At 39.4% G+C, this 22,872-nt stretch overlaps 2 protein-coding genes across 6 annotated transcripts; one reads left to right on the top strand and one right to left on the bottom strand.

Moving 5' to 3' along the window:
* Positions 1-2,721: 2,721 nt before the first annotated feature.
* On the bottom strand, positions 2,722-5,057 carry LOC127086203 (uncharacterized). 5 transcript variants are annotated; one of them, XR_007789424.1, is made up of 5 exons: positions 4,414-5,054; positions 4,076-4,177; positions 3,478-3,602; positions 3,152-3,233; positions 2,722-3,074 (listed from the first exon to the last, which is right to left on the bottom strand). XR_007789424.1 is itself a non-coding variant. In XM_051026923.1 (5 exons), the coding sequence occupies exons 1-5, from the start codon at positions 4,687-4,689 to the stop codon at positions 3,068-3,070; spliced, it is 522 nt and encodes a 173-aa protein (XP_050882880.1). In that variant the 5' UTR covers positions 4,690-5,055; the 3' UTR covers positions 2,722-3,067. The 5 variants fall into 5 exon arrangements, 2 of the variants coding, with proteins under 2 accessions (XP_050882880.1, XP_050882879.1); XM_051026923.1 differs by having other exon boundaries at positions 3,548-3,602; positions 4,414-5,055; XR_007789425.1 differs by lacking the exon at positions 3,152-3,233 and having other exon boundaries at positions 3,271-3,602; positions 4,414-5,056.
* A 2,898-nt stretch (positions 5,058-7,955) lies between these two features.
* Positions 7,956-8,993, top strand: LOC127078670 (uncharacterized). Its single transcript, XM_051019103.1, has one exon. It carries the CDS (start codon positions 7,956-7,958, stop codon positions 8,991-8,993), a length of 1,038 nt encoding a protein of 345 aa, XP_050875060.1.
* The last annotated feature ends 13,879 nt before the right edge of the window (positions 8,994-22,872 follow it).

The following is a 22,872-nucleotide window of genomic DNA, read 5'->3' as shown; positions in this document are numbered from 1 at the left end:
CTGGCACGAATTCCTCCAAATCCACGTTCAATTTGCCTCAAAAACACTTCATAATCATGAATTCATCAAGAGAAATGTTCCTTGTGTGAAGAAATTGGAAGTTCTTGGTGAGAGAAAAATTTGATTGATATCAAGATCTAGATCTGAAAAGTGTTGTTAATGGCAAATGCAGTTGTGATTATGCTTATATATGCCTTGTTAATGAATCTGAAATCATGCTTAAGCCAAAACAAATTGGGATTAACAAGTTACAAGGCGTGTGCCAAATTGGTTTTTTCACCTCATGCATGAGATGCATGCGTGAACAGTGCCCAAAGCTGGCCCAAATCCACTCAAAAATAGCCCATGCACACATTAGAATTGGTATTTCATGCATATGATCACCCAAATTGATTTTAGTAATTTTCCTTCAAGAAACTTCATGAATAAGTAAATGATCATGCAAATGAAATTCATGCCATGTAATGAGATATTTGGAAAGTGCATATCATGAGGAACAAAATGCAAAAAGAACCACCAAAATTGGAGCCTTGGTTCAAAAGATATGGCCATTTGAACTTTCAAGCACCCTTTGTCATGATTTGATCATAACTTCCCAACCACACATCAGAAATCCATGATCTTGGACTTTTTGGAAATGGGAGAGAATGATCTTCAACTTTAATGTTGGACAAAATTTCATTTGAAGCTTCTTTGATGGTGGAAAGTTGAGTTGAAGTTGGTCCAAAAACTTTCCATTTTTGGAAATTTCAAATTATGGGTCACTTTCTATTTTGGGAAATTTTTGACTTGACATCAAATTCTTCAATGTGAGTGTTTGAAATGTCAAATGAGACTTGTTTGAACATGAATGAAGTACCTCTAATCATTTCCCACCTCCAAATCCACAGTTGACTTTGCAGTTGACTTTTATGGTCCTCAGATGACTTGGACATGCATTGTGAACTCTGAGCCTTCAACACTTGGCCAAGTTGCTTCAAAATGATCCTTGGGTCATGTGAACTCATTGGAACCACCATAGGGCTTTCATATCATGGAAAATGTTCTTGCTCTCTTGCACAGTGGAATCTCCTGACCAGTCTTGACTGATGAGATGTAATGGACTATGCAATGTGAATGCAATATTAATGACCTAAAAATGAAATGTATATACAAATGGGAGGTGCAAATTTGAGGTGCTACACCTTCGTCATGGCAATAACATTCCTAAATAGTAATTGATGACTCTGGGAACCTACCAACTTTAGTGCCTTCCTAAAGGTTTTTTTTTAGTGATCAAAGATACTTACTCTTATGACCCGTATATTGACTTACCTATGTTTGGGATACTGAAAGCATGCATAAAAACATTATTCATACTATTTTATTTTCAAGGAATCTGAGCATCATAAGTTGCAGGAATTTAGGAAGCATGGAATCAAGCAAAAGAAACATTTACTCTTTCAAGTTTAAGGATCCCGATCTAAGCAGCTTGCGTGACTTGGTCTCTCAAATGCACCCAGTATACATAATCAATTTCAGGAAAAACTATGGCAATTTACTCAACATCCTCAACCAAAGAGTGGACCGTACATCGTTAATCACCTTGGCCCAATTCTATGACCTACCCTTAAGGTGTTTCACGTTCCAAGATTTCTAGCTAGCACCAATGTTGGAAGAATTCGAGCGTCTTGTTAGGATTCCCATGAAGAACAAGCCATTGTTTGAAGGGGTGGACGAATCTCTGCAACCCAAAGTCATTGCTAAAGTGCTTCACATGGACAAGAGAGAAGCTGAGGATAACCTAGAGGTCAAGGGGAATACTAAAGGGTCTCACTAAGTTTTCTTTTGGAAAGAGCTTATACTTTATTGAAAGCGGAAAGTTGGTGTGATACCCCATAATTTGCCCTTCTTCTTCTTTCATCTCATTTCCATCTGACTATAATTTGACATCCGTCTAAAATCATTCATAACCATTCCTGCTCATTAAAAACATTCATGGCTTACATCTGCTAACGTATATCATAGATTTAGGGTTGTGGTTATTAAAACTGGGGTTCTAGATTGAGGAATAGGGTGTCACGCGTCATGTGGGTTGAAATCTTGATTCATGACTTTGTTAGTTAAAGGCCTTATGTATGAACTATTATTTGGATGACATTTATCCAGTTTATTCATAACCGATGACCCAGGTCATTTGGTTTAGGATATCATGGTCCATGTTCGTCTGTCCGTAAGGAAATTCACGTATGCTTGAGCTGATTGTTGGGTCGACCAGTGGACCGAAAGCAAACATTTACCCTTTAGCTTTTGAAAACATGATCCCTAATTCATTTTCTCGTCGTGTCCATCACAAGTTCCATCCTTTGTCATGATCCATGTTCATATTGCTAAACCAAATTTAAAACCAAAATCCTTTTTTCATCTTTTAAATCATGAGTCATGTTCCCTTTTAAATCCTAACCCTGGATTAACTTTCACTATAATAATTATCCACATTACATTCACCCATCACTTTACAAATTCATAATCATGTTCTGCATTTTTTATATATCTACATATCCAAGTCACACCATTTCAACAACATTCCCATATGTAATCACCGGCCGCGGTTTCATTAACACGGGTTATTACCATTCAATACAATTGCACACTACATTCAGAATCTACGATTAGATCAGATAATAACTGCAGTTTGACTCAACCATGAGCCACAATACATTTCCATTTTTTTAGTTCATGTTAAGCTAGCAACTCCATCATAAATCTTCAAATTAAATGATTGTTCAGAGAAACTTAGGTTACAATTTCAATACAAGCATGACTCAATTCCATTTCATGAATAATACTCACTACAAATATGGATCATAACATTTCACAAAGTTTCAAAAAGAAAAATCCTAAACTATCCAATGAAAGCTGTGAAATAAGGACGGTCAATGGCGTCGCCATATTGGTTTAACGTAAGCAAAACCAGTGTTGTGTGCAAAACCGTTGGAATCATGATGGGACACCTTTGAGCTGTAAATCAAAACTGCAGTGCCAAAGCCTACAAGCAACATTCGGGCTACGCCGCCACGACCAAAAACTACGACCTGCAAAACAACAACACCCCACACTTATACAACAGCAAGCCAATGACAGATGCAGTAAGATAAAAAGAGCATAATACATTTTGGAACGAAGGCATAGCAAAGCCGTGAGAACCATGTTTCCAAATGCGCCACCAACATAGGATGCATAATGATCATTACCTACAATACACCCATGAAACTATAAGGATTGTAGTACCTAAGTACATATGTAAAATAATTGATCTCTGTTGCACCAAATCCAAAATATGATGGATGCCATAAGTATATCCCCGGGACATGATCAAAACCATAAATGGCCTCTTGCTCATACCAGAACTAAATACAAGAGTGTTATGAAAACTCTAAAGCCATGTACATGTTCAATACAACAATATGTTGGTTTAAACTACACAATCCTCCAAACCTTGCCAACACGTGCATACCACCACGTAACCTTGCTGTAAAATCAGGATACAAGCGCTGCAACTACTAACCAAAACACATCATGATTGTAACAACACCCTGCAATGCGTCAGCAGCAACAAGGACCTACAAGAGTTATACACCAGTTCATACCACCGTTCGTGTTATAAAAAAATCAACCAAACATTAAGGCATGCACAAAAATATTCTTATAGCTTTTACAACAACTGTCCAAGCCAAATTACTATGAACAGGCATCAACAATGCATACAGAAATCCAGAATTTGACAAGTAGGGGTTCAAATGAAAAGCTCCATTAAGACAGTAAAAAAAAAGCACAGAACAATCTCGTTCGCATTTTCACGTACAAGCATTGAAGAATAGGTGGGAAACACAAGTTAGAACTTAAACCGTACCCGCGGATTAAAAAATACAGTCAAGCATGAGTTTTGAATAAGACAGTAAAAACTGAGATTTTTACCACAAACACTCAAGTATTCCACAGCAGTAAAAATGAAGCTAATACAGGACCATATTTTTGGTGGATTTCACTAAAGACAAAACAAGAAAATGACTCACAAAAATTGAGGGGCGCATACCTTTGGTCCCCACGAAATCCAGCGGAAATTCCCTCTAACGACTTGATATGATGCAAGATTTTCCAGCTCATTGATGACACCTGGATCAAGGACCACAATCGCCTGGTATAAATAAACGCTCAAGTCAGTGTAAAGAGAGGAGAACCCTATTGTTACTCTGCAGAATTTATCCCAGACATCACTCATAGCTCTATTTTTCAAAGGTTGTTGAGCTTTCAACTGAAGCTCAACTAATCTGAGCTAAGCCTTAAGTTTACAAAATTTGACTCGATATTTACAGCATACATGTGGCATAGAAGAGGAGGATCCAAAGAAGCAGACGAGAGGAAAGTAGTTACCTTCGAATCTGCATATCCGGTAAGCATCAGGATGATTCCGTTTCCTTTTACTCTGTAACTTAGTACAGACATGTGAGGATGATAATCAATTATTGAAAACTGATTTTTACCCTGCACTTTCAAACTGAGCGTCGACCATTGTTTTACCATGTGGATTCTTCCTGTGCGAATGATTTCTTGTTTATTGTGTGTTGAATGTTGACGCGATTTAGTGGATAGTTTTGGGAATAGATTTGTGTGGTTTAAAGTGAAAGCGTTTGAAGTCAGGGTTTTCATTTTTGAACCTTTGGTAATGATTTAAACAAGGTATGTATAGATCCGTATGGTGGGGGGTGAAATAAGTTTAGGATCACTTCATGAGATTTTATGTTTGTGAGGTGGGTTGTTGGTGGAAAAGGACAACGGCGCCACCGCAAGCCGTTGCCCCTTGCCGTTGAAGCTAAGGGAAGAAAAGAAATCGAAAAAACAAAGAGGAGAAGTCGACTCAAGAAACTAAATGAGTTCAGGGAGAGAGAGTGTGGAGTTGTAGAACAATTGTCCTTTATTCTTCTAAGCATAATTCGTTTCACTATACATATTTCTTTTAATTTCCCTTAATTCCATTTATTATAATGTTTTCCTGTATTAATGAACATGTGTTTTAAAGTCCCTGTACGCTAGCTGTTTATTCTATGGAAAGAGAAGTGACGTTTAACCTTTCTTCGTATTAATTTTTATTTTATAAGTGCTAATTAAAAGGTGTCATCATGGTGTGGGTACTGTGTTCCCAATGACTAATGCTTATTCTGCCACACTCTCCCACTCGATGCCATGTGGAGATAGCCTTAATGGCTTGTTGAACTTCGTTTGGACCGATGTCGTCCGTGAGGCTATTGGCATGTTGAGTTTCCTGTTAATAGATTTTTTCAGAATTTCTAATTGGGCCGCGAGTTTTGGTTCTTTTATGCTCAGCCCATCTTTTAGTCCAGCATGTTTTTTAGTTTTTATTTTACTTGTCCTCAAGACTTCACTGTCTTGATAAATAGAAACAAATAATAAAGAATATAAAGATCTAAAAGAGCAAAATTAAGAAAATAATTTATGGTTTCGCCATTTCGAAGTTATATTTCTCGATTTATTCTATAAGCCCGCATTCAAATCATTTTCACTAATACACTTCAAAAACTTTATATTCTTTTATACAATCTAAAAACTATTTAAATTGGTTTTTGGATGAAAAGGGGAATAGTAAGCGTACGCTTCACTACCTCTCGATTATTCGAATAATTGGCGTTCGCCATATTACTCGACTTTTTGTCATTCAATTAAAACCATAAAAATTCCATAAAATTAAAATCACTTCCTCAAATTAATTGTAAATTATAAAAGCTTTATTAATTAATCTTTGAATGAAAAGGAGAATAGTAAGCATTCGCTTCACTATTTCTCGATTATTCGAATAATTGGCGTTCGCCACATTACTCGAATCTTCGTCATTCAATAAAAACCCTAATAATCACACGAAATACAAATCATCTTCCTAAATTAATGTAATACTCAAAATATATTTAATTTCAAAACTTGGGATGAAAAAGAATATAGGAAGCGTCCGCTTCACTATTTCTCAATTACTCGAACGATTGGCGTACGCCACATTGCTTGAATTCTTGTCATCCAATTAAAACCATAACCATACAAATTCAAAATTATTTTCCTATATCGAATGTAACTTCTAAGCAATAAAACTTTCTTTTTAACTTAAATTTTGGATGACAAAAGATGGGAGGCGTTCGCCTCACCATCTCTCGCATAATTGAATGATTGGCGATCGCAATATTGCTCAAAGTACCGACTTTTAAAACACGTTAAATAAATTTGGATAAAGGAATAGGTGGTGCACGCCTCACTAATTCTAGAATAAGCAAGTGGGAAGCGTACGCCTCACCACCACGTATATTCAAAGTCCACAAACAAACTTTCAATAATAGTTCGAACGAAAAAAGAAGTAGAAGGCATTCACCTTATCATTCCTCGAAAGAATTGAACGATTGGTGTGCACCACATTGCTCAATCTTTTGTTGTTCCTCAAAAATATATCAAACACGTTAAACTCAATTTCTCGCCCCCGTGTGATCAAAATCAATCAAACAAAACATCAAACATATTAACTCAACTTGTCACCCCCGTGTGACCCAAACTCTTTTCAAAAAGAACACTGTTAATCCTTTCTAATACGCACAACAAACCAACGCTTAAGCCTCCGCCGAGAGTAGACAAGTCGGCGTTTAGCCTTTAGAACGCGATCTACACAGTCGTTCATTAAAAGACACCAACAAGCTGTAGTTCCCCGAACTACGAATGCTCTGACTTCCTTATTACACCATAAGGATACGTAGGCAGGAGATTGTGGTATCTTCGTGAGCACACTAATAAAAAACCCTCCATTTCCCCCTTTATGAGGTTACCATTCATCTCTATTTTAATCCTTTATTCATTCGAAGAAATCAAACAACATAAGCTAACACTCAAATCTCAAATTAGAACTAAAAGGTTCCCGTTGGGTACAACGGACGCGAGGGGTGCTAATACCTTCCCCTTGCGTAATCAACTCCCGAACCCGAATGTGGTTGCGACGACCATTATTCTATTTCTTAAAGGTTTTATCGATATTTTACTATTCCTTCATTGGGACAAATAAAGTTCGGTGGTGACTCTGTTCGAACATAATTTTTTCTGCGACCATCACGAGGAATCGTATTTTTCGAGATGCGACAAATGGCGACTCTGCTGGGGATATAGCTATGCTTCAAGCAAGAGAGAGTCAAGCCTAACTTAGTTCAATTTGTGATGAATGTTAAATTACTGTTTTTCTTCATTATTTGCTTTTGTATCTCCTGATGTATTATTTATGTTATGTAATTTATTCTACTATTATATTGGGTGATATATGGTGTTTGACACATGTTGTGAGATGAGCTCCGTACCCGAGCTTTGAGAAGAAATTAGAACCCAGAGTTGTGTAGTATTGAACTGAGGGGTATACACCTCATTGGGACAATACGAAAACTCCACCTAGAGTAGATCTGTTCAGAATTTCCATCATAATATGGCTAGCCCATTATTACGAGGAAACTTTGAACATGGTTCATGACTCTGGAAACCTCATCTTAAACTGAAGTCCGTCTACATGATTGGCGATCGTGTAGTATTGAACCGAAGGGTCTACACCCTGTTCGAACAATACGAGGACCCCACTTAGAGTAGATTGATTCAAAACTTCCATTTCGATGTGGCTAGCCCATTATTGCGATGAAAGACTGAACTCGATCCATGACTCTAAGTTCTTGTCATGAAAACGGGTAACCATAGGAGCAATCCTTTATGTGTGGGGTAAAAGACATAGAACCGCCGTTAAGGTGAACCTTGTGATATATGTGAAACCTGGATCCCTGTCATTGCATAAACATCATATTGCATTCATTATGAGCATAACAAAATCATTTACACACTTTTTATTTTCAGGGAATTTCAAAATTTTCAATTAATTAAGCGTTCAAGAACAAATGGAGTCAGGAAAGAGAAAAACATTCCAAATCAAAGCCAAAGTACCATGTGTGAAGGGGTTCATTGCATTCAGAGATGGCTTGACTGATATCCGTCAAGACCCATTCACACTCAGATATGGGAAGATTCTACACTTGTTGTCCGTACCGGTACAAAAGAATGATATTACCGCACTAGCCCAGTTTTATGATCCACCACTCAGAAGTTTCCTCTTTAGAGATTTCCAGTTGGCCCCGACTTTGGAAGAATTTGGAAGAATATTGGACTCTCCTAAGCAGAAGAAGGGACCATATAGGGGATTAGGTCAAATCCCTAAACCCAAAGAGTTGGCAGAAGTATTAGACATTCCAGTCGAAGATCTGACCCCTAACATCAAAATTTGGGGGAAGGTACAAGGAATTCCTCAAGAGTACTTGGAGAAGACTGCTCAAAGCTTTGCTAAAGCCCAGAAGTGGGAAGCCCATTATACTATTATGGCTTTAATTATTTTTGGATTGGTGTTATTTCCTAATGTGGAGAAGTTAATTGATGCAACAGCTATTAGTGTGTTTTGGGCCGTCAAGGTTAAGAATGAAGATCCAGTGCCCGCACTCATAGCATATGTTTATCACACATTGCACTTACGCTTCGAGAAGAAGGGAGGATTGATGTTATGTTGCATACCGCTTCTTTACCAATGGTTTGTCTCTCACGTGTTCAAAGATGTTGATACAATTGAGGGGATGGATGAATACGAGTGGTCTCAAAAGCTAGTAGGACTCACTGAAAAGGCCATTATTTGGTATCCTCATGGTTTGAATGTGGGAGATACAATTACTAGTTGTGGAGAATTTCCGAATGTACCATTAATAGGGTCAAAAGGGTGCATTAACTACAATCCAGTTTTAGCAATGAGGCAGTTAGGTTATCCTATCACATACAAGCCAAATGACCAGTTATTAGAAGGTTTTGTGTTTCATGATATGGAGGATCTTGTTATGTTGAGAAAGGTTATTCAAGCTTGGGAAAAAGTTCGCTTCAGAGGACAAGACAAATGAAAGGGTGTCATAGGGGATAGAGAACCTTATTATCAATGGGTCACCAGGAGAAGTCAAGAGTGTAAGGGCAAACTCTCATACAACATACGATCATAGGTTTCGATGATGACAAATTACCACCATGGATGAATCGGCATTGTCGATTCCACCTCTACAAAACAAATGCAACATATCACCTATCATATCCTTTCCTATGCTCATCTAAACTGTTATATTTCATACAACATATGTGGATAAAATGTGGTCATGACAAAATGCATGAAAACCACAAAAATCTGAATTTTTGCAGAATTGCAGGGTTTGAGTCGACCATAGGGTCGGCGCACAACATAGTGCATTTCCTCACGGGTCAGCGTACAAAGGCTTGAGTCGACCGCAGGGTCGGCGCATGAACCACGGATCAGCGCACGCCGACCTATGGTCGACGCATACTGATGTGTTTTTCAGACTGTCCAAAACTGCAGGATATGCGTCAATGCATAGACCTGCTATGGTCGACCGTTCATGCGCAAACACAGTTTTTAAGTGATTCCCACTTTGTTTGAAAAGCTGTTAAGTGGGTTGGTTGGTTTGTTACTATAAATAGAAGTTTAGCTACTTGTATCAACTAACATTTGACATTTTGATTCAAGTGTACAAAGAACAAGAAAAAGTGAAATAGGTGTCCAAGATTCTTCATCTTCATCTTCAACATCTCACAACACATCAACTACACACAACCATTTTTGAAGTGCTTTGTGATTGGTTAAAGGTGATAACGTTCGAAGCCGAGATTGGGGAATCCGGTTCGGGTTGAAGCTTGTGACAGGTTTTTTCTTGAATAAAACCTTTAGGGTTTTGTCCTCTAAGATTGGTTTGATTTTGGGGGTTTTTGGACGATTTCTTCATCAATTTTCAGCTGAGCGAAGGTGATTGAGAAGAGGAAGTCTTCATCAATCTAGTAGCGGATTCAGTGATATTGAAGGGAAGATTTCGGGTTCGATTTGTTGTAGTTGAGATCAGCTGGGCCGAGGGTTTGAAGAACTGAGGGTTATTCAACAAAGGGGCTGGAATCGGAGGTCTATCAACAACAATCGAAGGACTTGATTCACCTTGAATCAAGGAACAAGGAGTGGAAGCAACATTCAACGTCTTGAGAATTCTGTTGTATATTTGCTCTTCAATCCTTGTATAAACTGTTATACTCAACAGGTGATATCTATTAAAGCAATCTCAATTCTAGTTTTAGAATTGAGGGCAGACGTACCCCGAAGCGAGGACGATGGGGGAACTGCCTCATCAAATCTTTGTCTTCTCTATTTTTCAGCATATTTGTTTTCAGCTTAAAAATAAGTGATTTTTGTATAAGCACTTTTATCAAACCTTGATATTAATTGAGTAAGAAGTTAAAACTTTGTTTTTGAATCCAAAGTACAATAAGATATTGTACTAGACTAATTGGAATCACTTACTCAACATAAATATCACTTGGAGTGTTTTTGCACACCAAGTGTTTGATAATTTGCCTAAACCAAACTTATCTTAGTTGTGTATCTAGTTTGGTTGGCTCTTTGAATCATTGGAACTAGGAATCCTAGCAAGTGAATCAAATCATTGATAGTGTGACTAGTGTAGTGATTCTTATTCTACATTATCACTAATCCATAGGCTAGACGCATATCCGGTTTCCCAATAACCGTTCGTTTTAGACTATATTTTCCTCGGCCGCTTCCGCACTTAAAACAAATTTTCAAAACCAATTTTTTAATTGGTAGCGCCGACTCAATTTTTAATTGGGATCTATTCAACCCCCCCCCCCCTTCTAGATCCGTGCCATAGTCTAACAAGTGGTACCAGGAGCACCGGTTCATTTCGTGCTTCAAAATATAACTTTGATAGAAAATGGCTAACGAACCTAAAGGGGCTTATAATAGAGCTCCCGTTTTCAATGGTGAAAATTATAGTTATTGGAAAGACTGTATGCGGGTGCACATAAATTCCATGGATAGAAAAATATGGAACGTTATTCTCAATGGTCCAATTGAAATAACCATGACCAATGAGAATAATGAATTAGTGCCAAAGCCCGAAGCACAATGGACCGATGATGATGAAAGAAAATACAATTATGATTAGAAAGCCAAAAATATCCTAATCTCCTCATTAGGTGTAGATGAATACTATCGTGTATCCCATTGCCCTACTGCTAAGGCCATGTGGGATTCACTACAAATCGCCCATGAGGGGACGAACGATGTTAAGTTGGCAAGAATCAACACACTAACACAAGAGTTTGATCTCTTTTTCATGGAGCAAGGGGAAACCATTGCTGACATGCAAAAGAGATTTACTCATCTCATCAATCGATTACACTCATTAGGAAGGCCGGTTTCCAATGATGTTGCTACTAATAAGATCTTGAAATGTCTTAACAGGGAATGGCAGCCGAAAGTGACCGCCATCAAAGAAGCAAATGATCTTACCATATTAGACTTGATAACATTATTTGGCAAACTACAAGAGCACGAACAAGTACTCTTGAGCCTAGAACAACACGAAAAGAAAGAAAAGAAGGACAAAACAAAGGTGAGTGAAAAGAAATCTATAGCTCTTAAGACTTCCTCCTCGAAGTCTCAAGCAAAAGAGCAAAGTGATTATTCCTCGAGCGACGAAGAAGAAGAGGACAAGAGCGAAGATATGGGGTTGTTCGTTAAACGTTACAATCATTACGTGAGAAAGAACGACATCCAACATTCCAAGAAGAACTTGGTAAACTTCCGGAAACAATCGAGGTACTCTAAAAATGATGACTCAAAAGGTAAAAAGACTAGAGGGTCGTGCTACACTTGTGGGAAGCCCGGCCATTACAAACCGGACTGTCCGATGAACAAGAAGACAAAGGAAAAGGAATCATCCAAATCACAAAAGAAATCATCAAAACCAAGGAGAGCATACATAGCTTGGGAAAGAGATAGCGACTCCTCCGATGATGAAAGTTCTAGTGATGAAGATGAAGCTGTAAACCTATGCCTCTCTGCTCATCAAAAGAACAAAAAGAAACAAGTACAATGCCTCGAGACCACCGAGAGAAGATGGGTTCTCGACAGTGGATGCTCAAGGCACATGTCAGGAGACATATCACTCTTCATTGACTTCGTGGCTAAGAAGAAAGGATATGTAACCTATGGTGACAACAACCGTGGAGCAATACTAGGTAAAGGTAGTAAAGGTAAGCCTTCTTCCACTACTATTTCTGATGTATTGCTTGTCGAAGGTCTTAAACACAATCTACTTAGCATCAGTCAATTATGTGACAAAGGATACAATGTATCTTTTTCAAAAGATTGTTGCAAAATTGTACATAATGATGATAAGAAGAGTATGTTTAATGGCCTGCGAGTGAATAATGTCTATATGTTAGACTTGAACGAAGTATCGTTAACAAGTGACAAATGCCTTGTAACAATGAGTGAAGATTCATGGTTATGGCATATGCGTTTAGCACATGTTAACTTTGACTTACTAAATAAAGTAGTCTCAAAAGATCTAGTTTAGGTCTCCCCAAAATAAAGTTCACCAAGGATCACCTTTGTGATGCTTGTCAAAAAGGGAAGCAAACGAGGATCTCATTTAAATCCAAAAATATCGTTTCAACAACAAGACCTATCGAACTTCTTCATTTGGACTTATTTGGGCCGTCTAGGATTAAAAGTCTAGGAGGAAATTATTACGGTTTCGTAATAGTGGACGATTTTTCTAGATTTTGTTGGACTATCTTTTTAGTAAGCAAGAGCGATACGTCCGCCGCCTTTGAAAGGTTTGCTAAGCTTTCCCAAAATAAATTAAATACAAACATTGTTTCAATTAGAAGCGACCATGGGGGTGAGTTCAAAAACCATTTATTTGAAGAATATTGCAGTAACCATGGTATCGATCATAACTTCTCCGCTCCACGTACTCCTCAACAAAATGGGGTTGTGGAGCGTAAAAATCAAATTTTGGAAGAATTGGGAAGAACAATGATTAACGAAAGTGGTTTACCAAAATATTTTTGGGCTGACGCCATTAGTACGACGTGTTATGTTTTGAATAGGGTGCTCATTCGCCCCATTCTAAATAAAACACCGTATGAGCTTATAAAAGGGCGAAAGCCAAATGTTTCTCACTTACATGTTTTCGGTTGCAAATGTTTTGTATTAAATAATGGAAAGGAAAACTTGGGCAAATTTGATTCCAAGGCCGACGAAGGTATCTTCCTTGGATACTCTCAATCGAGTAAAGCATATAGAATATATAATAAACGATTACTTGCTGTGGAAGAGTCTGTACATGTCACTTTTGATGAATCCTATCCGAGAAACATCGGAAAGGGTAGTGTTGTTCATGGTGCAGGTACATCTACGGAAGACATACTCAAGGGTGACGAGTCGGGAATTGATCAACCCGACAAAGTCAAAGTTGAGGAGGATAAAGATGTACACCATGAGGAAACCGAGGTAGCTCATCCGCCTTCAAACGATGATCTCCCTCAAGCTTGGAAGTCTCCCAAAGACCATCCAATTGACAACATTCTCGGAGATATCTCAAAGGGTGTTACAACTCGATCAAAGCTAAGTAATTTATGTTATCACTTCGCTTTCGTTTCACAAATGGAACCTAAAAACCCTAAAGAAGCCCTACTCGATGAACACTGGTTTTTATCAATGCAGGAGGAACTAAATCAGTTCACTAGAAATGAGGTTTGGGACCTTGTCCCTCCTTCGCGAGGTCATCGAGTAATCGGCACCCGATGGGTGTTTAGGAACAAGTTGGACGAAAACGGGGTAATAACCCGTAACAAGGCGCGTTTAGTCGCGCAAGGGTGTAACCAAGAGGAAGGCATCGACTATGAGGAAACTTATGCGCCGGTTGCCCGACTCGAGGCTATACGCCTTCTCCTTGCCTTTGCCTGTGCGAAAGACTTTAAACTATTCCAAATGGATGTTAAGAGTGCATTCCTTAACGGTTACATAAATGAAGAGGTCTACGCTGCACAACCTCCGGGTTTTGAATCTCATGAGTATCCCGATCATGTTTGCAAACTAAAAAGGGCTTTATATGGTCTCAAACAAGCTCCTAGAGCTTGGTATGAGCGACTAAGTAAATTTTTACTTGATCAAGGTTACTCAAGAGGAAAGGTTGACACAACTCTCTTTATTAAACGTCAAGGAAAGCACTTGATACTAGTACAAATTTATGTTGACGATATTGTATTTGGGTCTACTAACATGAATCTCGTGAGAGAGTTTTCGGATCTTATGCAGGGTGAATTCGAGATGAGTATGATGGGGGAGCTCACATACTTTCTCGGTTTGCAAATTAAACAACTCAAAGAAGGAACTTTCGTGAGTCAAACAAAGTATTGTTTGGACCTTATCAAGAGATTTGACATGGCAAAAGCCAAGGCCATTGACACCCCCATGCCAACATGTACAAACTTGAATAAAGATGAAAACGGTAAGGACGTAGAGGTAAAAAGGTATAGAGGTATGATTGGATCACTTCTCTATCTTACTGCTTCTCGTCCCGACATTATGTTTAGCGTGTGTATGTGCGCAAGATACCAATCATGTCCCAAGGAATCCCATCTAAAAGCTATCAAACGAATACTTAGATACCTATCCGGTACTCCGAAGTATGGACTATGGTATTCCAAAGGTAATGATTGCTTATTGGTAGGTTTCTCCGATTCCGATTTTGCCGGTTGCAAATCGGATAGGAAAAGCACTAGTGGTACTTGCCATTTATTTTCAAATTCCTTGGTCAGTTGGCATAGCAAGAAACAAGTTTCAGTTGCTTTGTCAACCGCCAAAGCGGAATACGTTGCCGCCGGTAGTTGTTGTGCTCAAATCCTATGGATTAAGCAACAATTATTGGATATTAATCTCAAACTCGAACGTATTCCCATTTTCTGTGACAATACAAGTGCCATTAATCTTACCAAAAATCCTGTGTTGCATTCTCGCACCAAACATATCGAAATTCGACACCACTTTCTTCGGGATCATGTAGAGAAAGGTGATGTTGTATTTGAACATGTTAACACTAAAAATCAACTAGCGGACATTTTCACAAAGCTGCTAGCTACTGAGCCTTTCTTTCATATTCGCCGAGAACTTGGTATTCTCGACATTTCGGAACGGGCGTCATAAATTGCTTACTTTATCTTATTTCATTTAAAACTATAGTCTTGTACTTCTAACAAGTTAATGTTGTTGCAAGCACAAGTATATTGTTCATCAAGTTATTCCGGCATCGAGGTGATATTGTTCCTTTACCCTTCTCTCTCTCCCAACCTTCATGGCTAAATAGTTGTACTACATGATAATATTGTATATATATGACTTGTCTCTTATACCATATCTGTTTGGATGTTTAATGTTGTGTGGCACTCTATTTATGCATCAAACATGTGAGCATATGTGCATAACAGTGAAAATCTGCAAAATTTGCCTGTATGAGTCGACCATAACAGGGAAATGGTCGACGCACACCTTAAAAACTTTCTTTTTTTTAAAAATTCAAACAGTATGCGTCGACGCACGCAGAGGGTATGGTCGACGCATCGCGCGAAAAATCAGTTTTTCTGCATAAAACTTTCAAACTTCCTATGCATTTACATTTCAAATTCTCATTAAGTGTGCATTTAACCCACTACATTGTGAGTTGCACCTATCTAGTGCCTATTGTCTCTTGGCCTCTCCTCTTCCCAAAACCCTAAATCTCATTAAGTGTGCATTCAACCCACTACATTGTGAGTTGCACCTACCTAGTGCCTATTGTCTCTTGGCCTCTCCTCTTCCCAAAACCCTAAATCTTCATCTATAAAAAGGGAAAACCTCCTTCTTGCAAATCACTCTCAAAATCTTACACCAAGCTTCACTCTCTACCTTTACAAAAAGCTTCAGAATCATTACCCATGGCTTCCTCATCCCGCAAACCTACCGGTAAGAGATCAAGGGGACCATCCTTTGCCTCCTTACCCATTACCGATGTCTCATTAGTTCTACCGGCTCTTGTCGACACCTTCAACAAAGACATTGGTCAAAGAGGAGTTGTGAGGCAACATGCATTCTACAAACTCACAGCAGAACGCATGCATCTCGTATACATCATGAATCTGCTACAGTATCACGGTATTGTTAAATTTCTGGAATGCAATACCAAATATAGCGAAGACATGGTCCGTGTGTTCTACACTTGCCTTCATGACAAATTTCGTGGTCAAAAGTTTCACTCCAGGATCGACACAAGAAAGGTATCTTTTAAGTCTGATGTTTGGAATAAATTTTTTGATTTGTCTTTAGCTGTTGATGAAAATCCTCCTCATGAGGTAACTAATTCTCACACAATAGAAGGATATGAGTTTAAGAGCGCTTTGAACGCTATGCTGAAACGACCATACCCAGACCACATTGTGAACAGTGATGCGTTCCCACGAACTGTCACTGCCGGTAAGCTGAAAACAGGTGAGCGAATTCTCCAGTGGATTCTGGCGCGCATCCTGCGGCCTAAGAAGGGTGGCCTTTCCCGAGTTGAACAGGCTGAGGTTCATCTCATATATATCTTGAAAAATCAACGCAAAATAAACTGGCCCTACTACATTGCTAGTAGGATGTACAGTTTACGAGACTCCGGACGAGGCACTGCTCTTGCCGATGGATCTTTTATTCAAGAGGTTCTTACTGCAGCCGACGTTGATTATACGTCCTTTCCTTATACCTCCATTTCCTCAGATAAAGAATTCAGCCCAAAAAATTTCTCTATGATGGGATACTTTTGGTGTGATGAGCGGAAAACATACAAATTTGTTCGCAGGGGGTATGTTCCTAGGATTGTTGAAGAGTCTGATGAAAGTGATGAAAGTGAAGAAGAAGACCAAGAGGAAAACGAAGAAGAAGGAGCAGGACAAGCATTTGAGCAGCATGATAGTCCTCCACAAGCAGACACACACGACTACACAAACACCGCTTGGGTTCAGAATACCTATTCGACTGAAGAAGATGCCCCCAACCGTGGTGGCTGGGGTGAATGGCAACATATGGGCTGGTCAACACAACGCCAAGTCTATCAACCGTATCAATATGGTGCTGAAGAATCTCCACCGTCTCCTCCGCAGCAAGAAAATTCTTCTGAACTTTTAGCAATGATGCGAGATATGTAGCTGGCTCAACAATCTTTCATACAAACTCAGGATAAGCGCTATGCTCATATAAGCAGCCAGCTTCAAGCACAAAATGAGAGGCTCGAGTATCTAAGTAATGTTGTTGACCAAATGACTTACGGTTGAGGACGAGGCTATTAGAGCATAAAACTGAATGTGCATCTGTACTTTTGTTGTTTGACTGAACTTATTATCTTTTATGCTTGTTTGTTAATCTAGTTTAATGTTATCTCATTTTCAATTTGATCAGTAATAATATTTGGTGTGGTATTGTTATATGATTCGTTATCTCCTGTTGAATATCATGTTATGTTGAATAATAGTTCTCCTTCTCTTTTTGATGTTGTCAAAGGGGGAGAAGAGCATGTACCAAAGCCAAGCCAAGATATTCACAATAATTAACAGTTTGTTTTGCAGCCAGCCTTAGATTACAAAAGAAAGGGGGAAATGGGGAGTGTGTGTAAATATTGCATGTTGTTTTTCCTTGGTTTCACACAGGTTGTCATCATCAAAAAGGGGGAGTATGTAAGGGCAAAATGTCATACAACATACGATCATAGGTTTCGATGATGACAAATTACCACCATGGATGAATCGGCATTGTCGATTCCACCTCTACAAAACAAATGCAACATATCACCTATCATATCCTTTCCTATGCTCATCTAAACTGTTATATTTCATACAACATATGTGGATAAAATATGGTCATGACAAAATGCATGAAAACCACAAAAATCTGAATTTTTGTAGATTTGCAGGGTTTGAGTCGACCGTAGGGTCGGCGCACAACATAGTGCATTTCCTCACGGGTCAGCGCACAAAGGCTTGAGTCGACCGCAGGGTCGGCGCATGAACCACGGGTCAGCGCACGCCGACCTATGGTCGACGCATACTGATGTGTTTTTCAGTCTGTCCAAAACTGCAGGCTATGCGTCGACGCATAGACCTGCTATGGTCGACCGTTTGTGTGCAAACACAATTTTTAAGTGATTCCCACTTTGTTTGAAAAGCTGTTAAGTGGGTTGGTTGGTTTGTTACTATAAATAGAAGTTTAGCTACTTGTATCAACTAACATTTGACATTTTGATTCAAGTGTACAAAGAACAAGAAAAAGTGAAATAGGTGTCCAAGATTCTTCATCTTCATCTTCAACATCTCACAACACATCAACTACACACAACCATTTTTGAAGTGCTTTGTGATTGGTTAAAGGTGATAACGTTGGAAGCCGAGATTGGGGAATCCGGTTTGGGTTGAAGCTTGCGACAGGTTTTTTCTTGAATAAAACCTTTAGGGTTTTGTCCTCCAAGATTGGTTTGATTTTGGGGGTTTTTGGACGATTTCTTCATCAATTTTCAGCTGAGCGAAGGTGATTGAGAAGAGGAAGTCTTCATCAATCTAGTAGCGGATTCAGTGATATTGAAGGGAAGATTTCGGGTTCGATTTGTTGTAGTTGAGATCAGCCGGGCCGAGGGTTTGAAGAACTGAGGGTTATTCAACAAAGGGGCTGGAATCGGAGGTCTATCAACAACAATCGAAGGACTTGATTCACCTTGAATCAAGGAACAAGGAGTGGAAGCAACATTCAACGTCTTGAGAATTCTGTTGTATATTTGCTCTTCAATCCTTGTATAAACTGTTATACTCAACAGGTGATATCTATTAAAGCAATCTCAATTCTAGTTTTAGAATTGAGGGAAGACGTACCCCGAAGCGAGGACGACGGGGGAACTGCCTCATCAAATCTTTGTCTTCTCTATTTTTCAGAATATTTGTTTTCAGCTTAAAAATAAGTGATTTTTGTATAAGCACTTTTATCAAACCTTGATATTAATTGAGTAAGAAGTTAAAACTTTGTTTTTGAATCCAAAGTACAATAAGATATTGTACTAGACTAATTGGAATCACTTACTCAACATAAATATCACTTGGACTGTTTTTGCACACCCCGTGTTTGATAATTTGCCTAAACCAAAATTATCTTAGTTGTGTATCTAGTTTGGTTTGCTCTTTGAATCATTGGAACTAGAAATCCTAGCAAGTGAATTAAATCATTGATAGTGTGACTAGTGTAGTGATTCTTATTCTACATTATCACTAATCCATAGGCTAGACGCATATCCGGTTTTCCAATAACCGTTCGTTTTAGACTATATTTTCCTCGGCCGCTTCCGCACTTAAAACCAATTTTCAAAACCAATTTTTTAATTGGTAGCGCCGACTCAATTTTTAATTGGGATCTATTCAACCCCCCCCCCCCTTCTAGATCCGTGCCATAGTCTAACAAAGAGATCAAGCTACCATTCATCCTCAACCCTCCTACTCAAACTCCACCGCCAGAACCCACCCATGTCTCTATTGAAGAAGTGGAAGCATTGAGAGCTACTATAGCGAGACTCGGACGAGAAAATGAAGAGCTACAGACCAGCTTCCAGCAAGTTTCAAATGAAAGAAATGAAATAAAGTGGCAACTAGAGAGGAAGAAGGCTCAGCTAGAAGCGACTGAGGAAAAGGTTGATAAGGAAGAACACAAGAGAAAGAAGGTGAAAGTAGGCATGGAACAAGCTAACCACTACCTAGAAACCATTAAAGAGCAGTTGAAACAAGTTGAGAAAGAATGCCAAAAGAATAAGCGATGGTGGCTACGAGATACAGAAGAGAAAAAAGAAGTTAGAGAGATATTGGAGGCTAAGATACACGATCTCACTATCTCTCTCCATAATGCTGAGACCCAAGCTGAGCACGAGCGCCGACTTAAGGAAAGAGCCCTTAAAGCTTCTCGAGTCACACCTACGACTTGGGCCGAGAAATGTCAAGAAGCAAAAGATGCTAGAGAAATTGCTCAACATTGGAAAGATAGATTTGAGGCATTCCATCAAGACAGTGTGATATGGCTAAGGGAAAGAGAGAAAGTCATTAAGGATTACGATACCTTCAGGAGAACTATCAATTTCTTGCAAGAGGACAAAGATGGGTACCGTACAAAGCTCAACAATTTGGTAGAATTCTGCAACTGGACGACCCAAGAAATGCCTTGGAGGTTGAGAGAGGCAGTGGGAGGATTAGACCAACAGGGCACACATCCCGCTGTAATCCATTTTATTATGATGTGTGAGGGGATGGTGAAGAGGTTCAAGTTTGAATTAGAAGAACTCATAACCCGAAAGACTGCTGTGTGATTTTTCTGTTTTTCTTGTATTCAGTTTATGCTTTCGCAAAAGTTTAGTATTTGAGCTGTATCGATTTGGGCGGTTATGCCTTTGTATTTCGTACTTTAAACATTTGAATGGAGGAGGATGATCCTCATTTTTATTTCCTGACCTTATATTTTCTTCGAATATTAATATAACTACAACCGTGATGAAAATTCCCTGGAAATAATAAATAAAAAAGAAGGACATTTTTCATTTTTGCATGCATCTACCCCATCACATATTTCATTTCAAAAACTTACCCAACCTTTTTACCCTTTATCCAGCAACGCTGACTAATCAACACCGATACGAGACGCGAAGCAACTACAAGATGACGTTAGAGCAAGTGGAGGCTAACCAAGTTACCATGAGGACAAACATCAATGCGATCCAAGAGAAAATGGATCAACTGTTAGAAACAATGCTCGCAATCGCGCAGAGAGAGAGGGTTGTGGATGCAGAAGCTGGGGCAAGGAGGAATGATAGCACATCAGGATTGGTCCAATAAGACGAGAGTTTCATTCACACCAAGAAGAGTCTGGTTCATATACCAGTAGGAGGCAAAGGCGATGGGGATCGTGCAGAGCCTTCTGAGGCACCTGCTCATTATGGGTCTGAAATGGGAGATGACCCGTATGACGCTTTCTATGTGCCTGAACAACCGAAGCCTAAGATACTTCCAGATCCTACTCCAGATAGGCTTCGTGCCTTGGAAAAGAAGATCAAAGCTATAGAGGGGAATAACATCTTCGGCGCCTCTGCCATGAACATGTGCTTGGTATCAAATTTGGTCATCCCGGCTAAATTTAAAACTCCTGATTTCGAGAAATACAAAGGCCAGACTTGCCCAAGAAGTCACCTAGTGATGTACTTCAGGAAAATGACTGCTCATACCAAAAATGACAAACTGCTTATACACTGTTTCCAAGACAGTTTGAATGGAGCGTCTCTAAGATGGTACATGAGCTTAGAGCAAAGGCAGATTCAAAACTGGGAAGATTTGGCTGACGCATTTCTCCGTCAATACAAATATAACTTAGATATGGCGCCCGACTGAATGCAATTACAAGGGATGGCCGTGAAAGAAAAGGAGTCATTTAAAGAATACGCCCAGCGATGGAGAGAGTTGGTTGCTCAGGTAGAGCCACCATTATTTGAAAAGGAAATGACTGGAACATTTGTGGACACGCAGAAGGACCCATTCTTTGATAGATTGGTAAGCAGTGCAGGGTCCGACTTTGCGCATCTAGTCACAATCGGAGACCGCATAGAAAAAGGGTTGAGGGATGGAAAGATTCGAGGAGCTGTGGGAGCCACTAGTGCACCGAAAAAGTATTCTGGAGGATTCCAGAAGAAAAGAAAAGGTGATACGAACGTTATATCCAGAGGCTATAAGGGGAAGCAACAGGCTTCATATGGCCAAGTCACCGCCGTGGTACCCATACCTTATCAACAACCCATACAACAACAACAACAAATGTATCAACCATAACATCAACAACATCGTCAACAGCAGAACACTGCGCCATCAAGACAATTCAGGTCAAGGTCTCAAAGAAGGCAACTTGATCCTCTACCAGTACCTTATAGCCAAATATTCCCATACTTACAAAAGGAGGGGCTTTTGATATTGAGGAAACTAAAACCGGTTGTTTTTCCATATCCACCCGGGTATGATGCTAATGCCCATTGTGAGTTTCACATGGGAGCGCCCGGCCATACCCTGGAGAATTGTTTTGCATTTTAAAATCGGGTACAAGACTTGATTGAAGCAAAGGATGTCACCTTCACTCAGAGACACCCGGACGTGAACACCAATCCCATGCCAACACATGGGGATGCTTCCGTCAGTGCCATTGAGGAGAGTGATCAGGGTGAATTGATTCTTAAGGTTGAAGAGATTCAAACCCCTATCGTCAGGATAGGAACGTTGTTACTAAAGAGTGGTCTAATCCCGGAGGAGCTAGTTGTTAAAGAGAATGATAAAAAGTTGAGGAATTTTATACAACGGATGTTGGATCAAGGCGAGTTGCAGATCAATCGTCGTGTAAAAAGCAAGAGCGAGGAGGAGATAGTCGTGGTGGATATCCTTTATGATGAGGTTAATGTGAAAATCCCTATAAGCCCATTGGTGATAGAGTTTCCAGCACCATTCGCGTATGAAGACGAGAAGGCGGTCACGTGGATATATCATCCCAGAGCTTTTAAGCAAGGGCAGGAAGACCAACCTTTGGTTATCAATGAACCAAACGTCACCTTGACTGTGGAGCCCGCTGGAATGACGCGTAGTGGCCGAGTGTTCACGCCAAGGATTGTTGATGCTTCTATAAAAGCTAAAGGAAAGGACGTTTCTATTCTTATCCAAATCCCTATCCCTAATCGAGAAATGCAAGAAATGCAAGAAATGCATCTGTCTCCTAAAGCTGCAGTCACTCGTGAAGAGGCCGAGGAATTTCTGAGAATAATCAAGAAGAGTGATTATAAAGTGGTGGACCAGTTG

The sequence above is a fragment of the Lathyrus oleraceus genome, chromosome 5, assembly GCF_024323335.1.
Source record: "Lathyrus oleraceus cultivar Zhongwan6 chromosome 5, CAAS_Psat_ZW6_1.0, whole genome shotgun sequence".
NCBI classification, from domain to species: domain Eukaryota; kingdom Viridiplantae; phylum Streptophyta; class Magnoliopsida; order Fabales; family Fabaceae; genus Lathyrus; species Lathyrus oleraceus.
The sequence above is the reverse complement of the archived record's forward strand: the minus strand, read 5'-3'. Positions and strand labels throughout refer to the sequence as shown.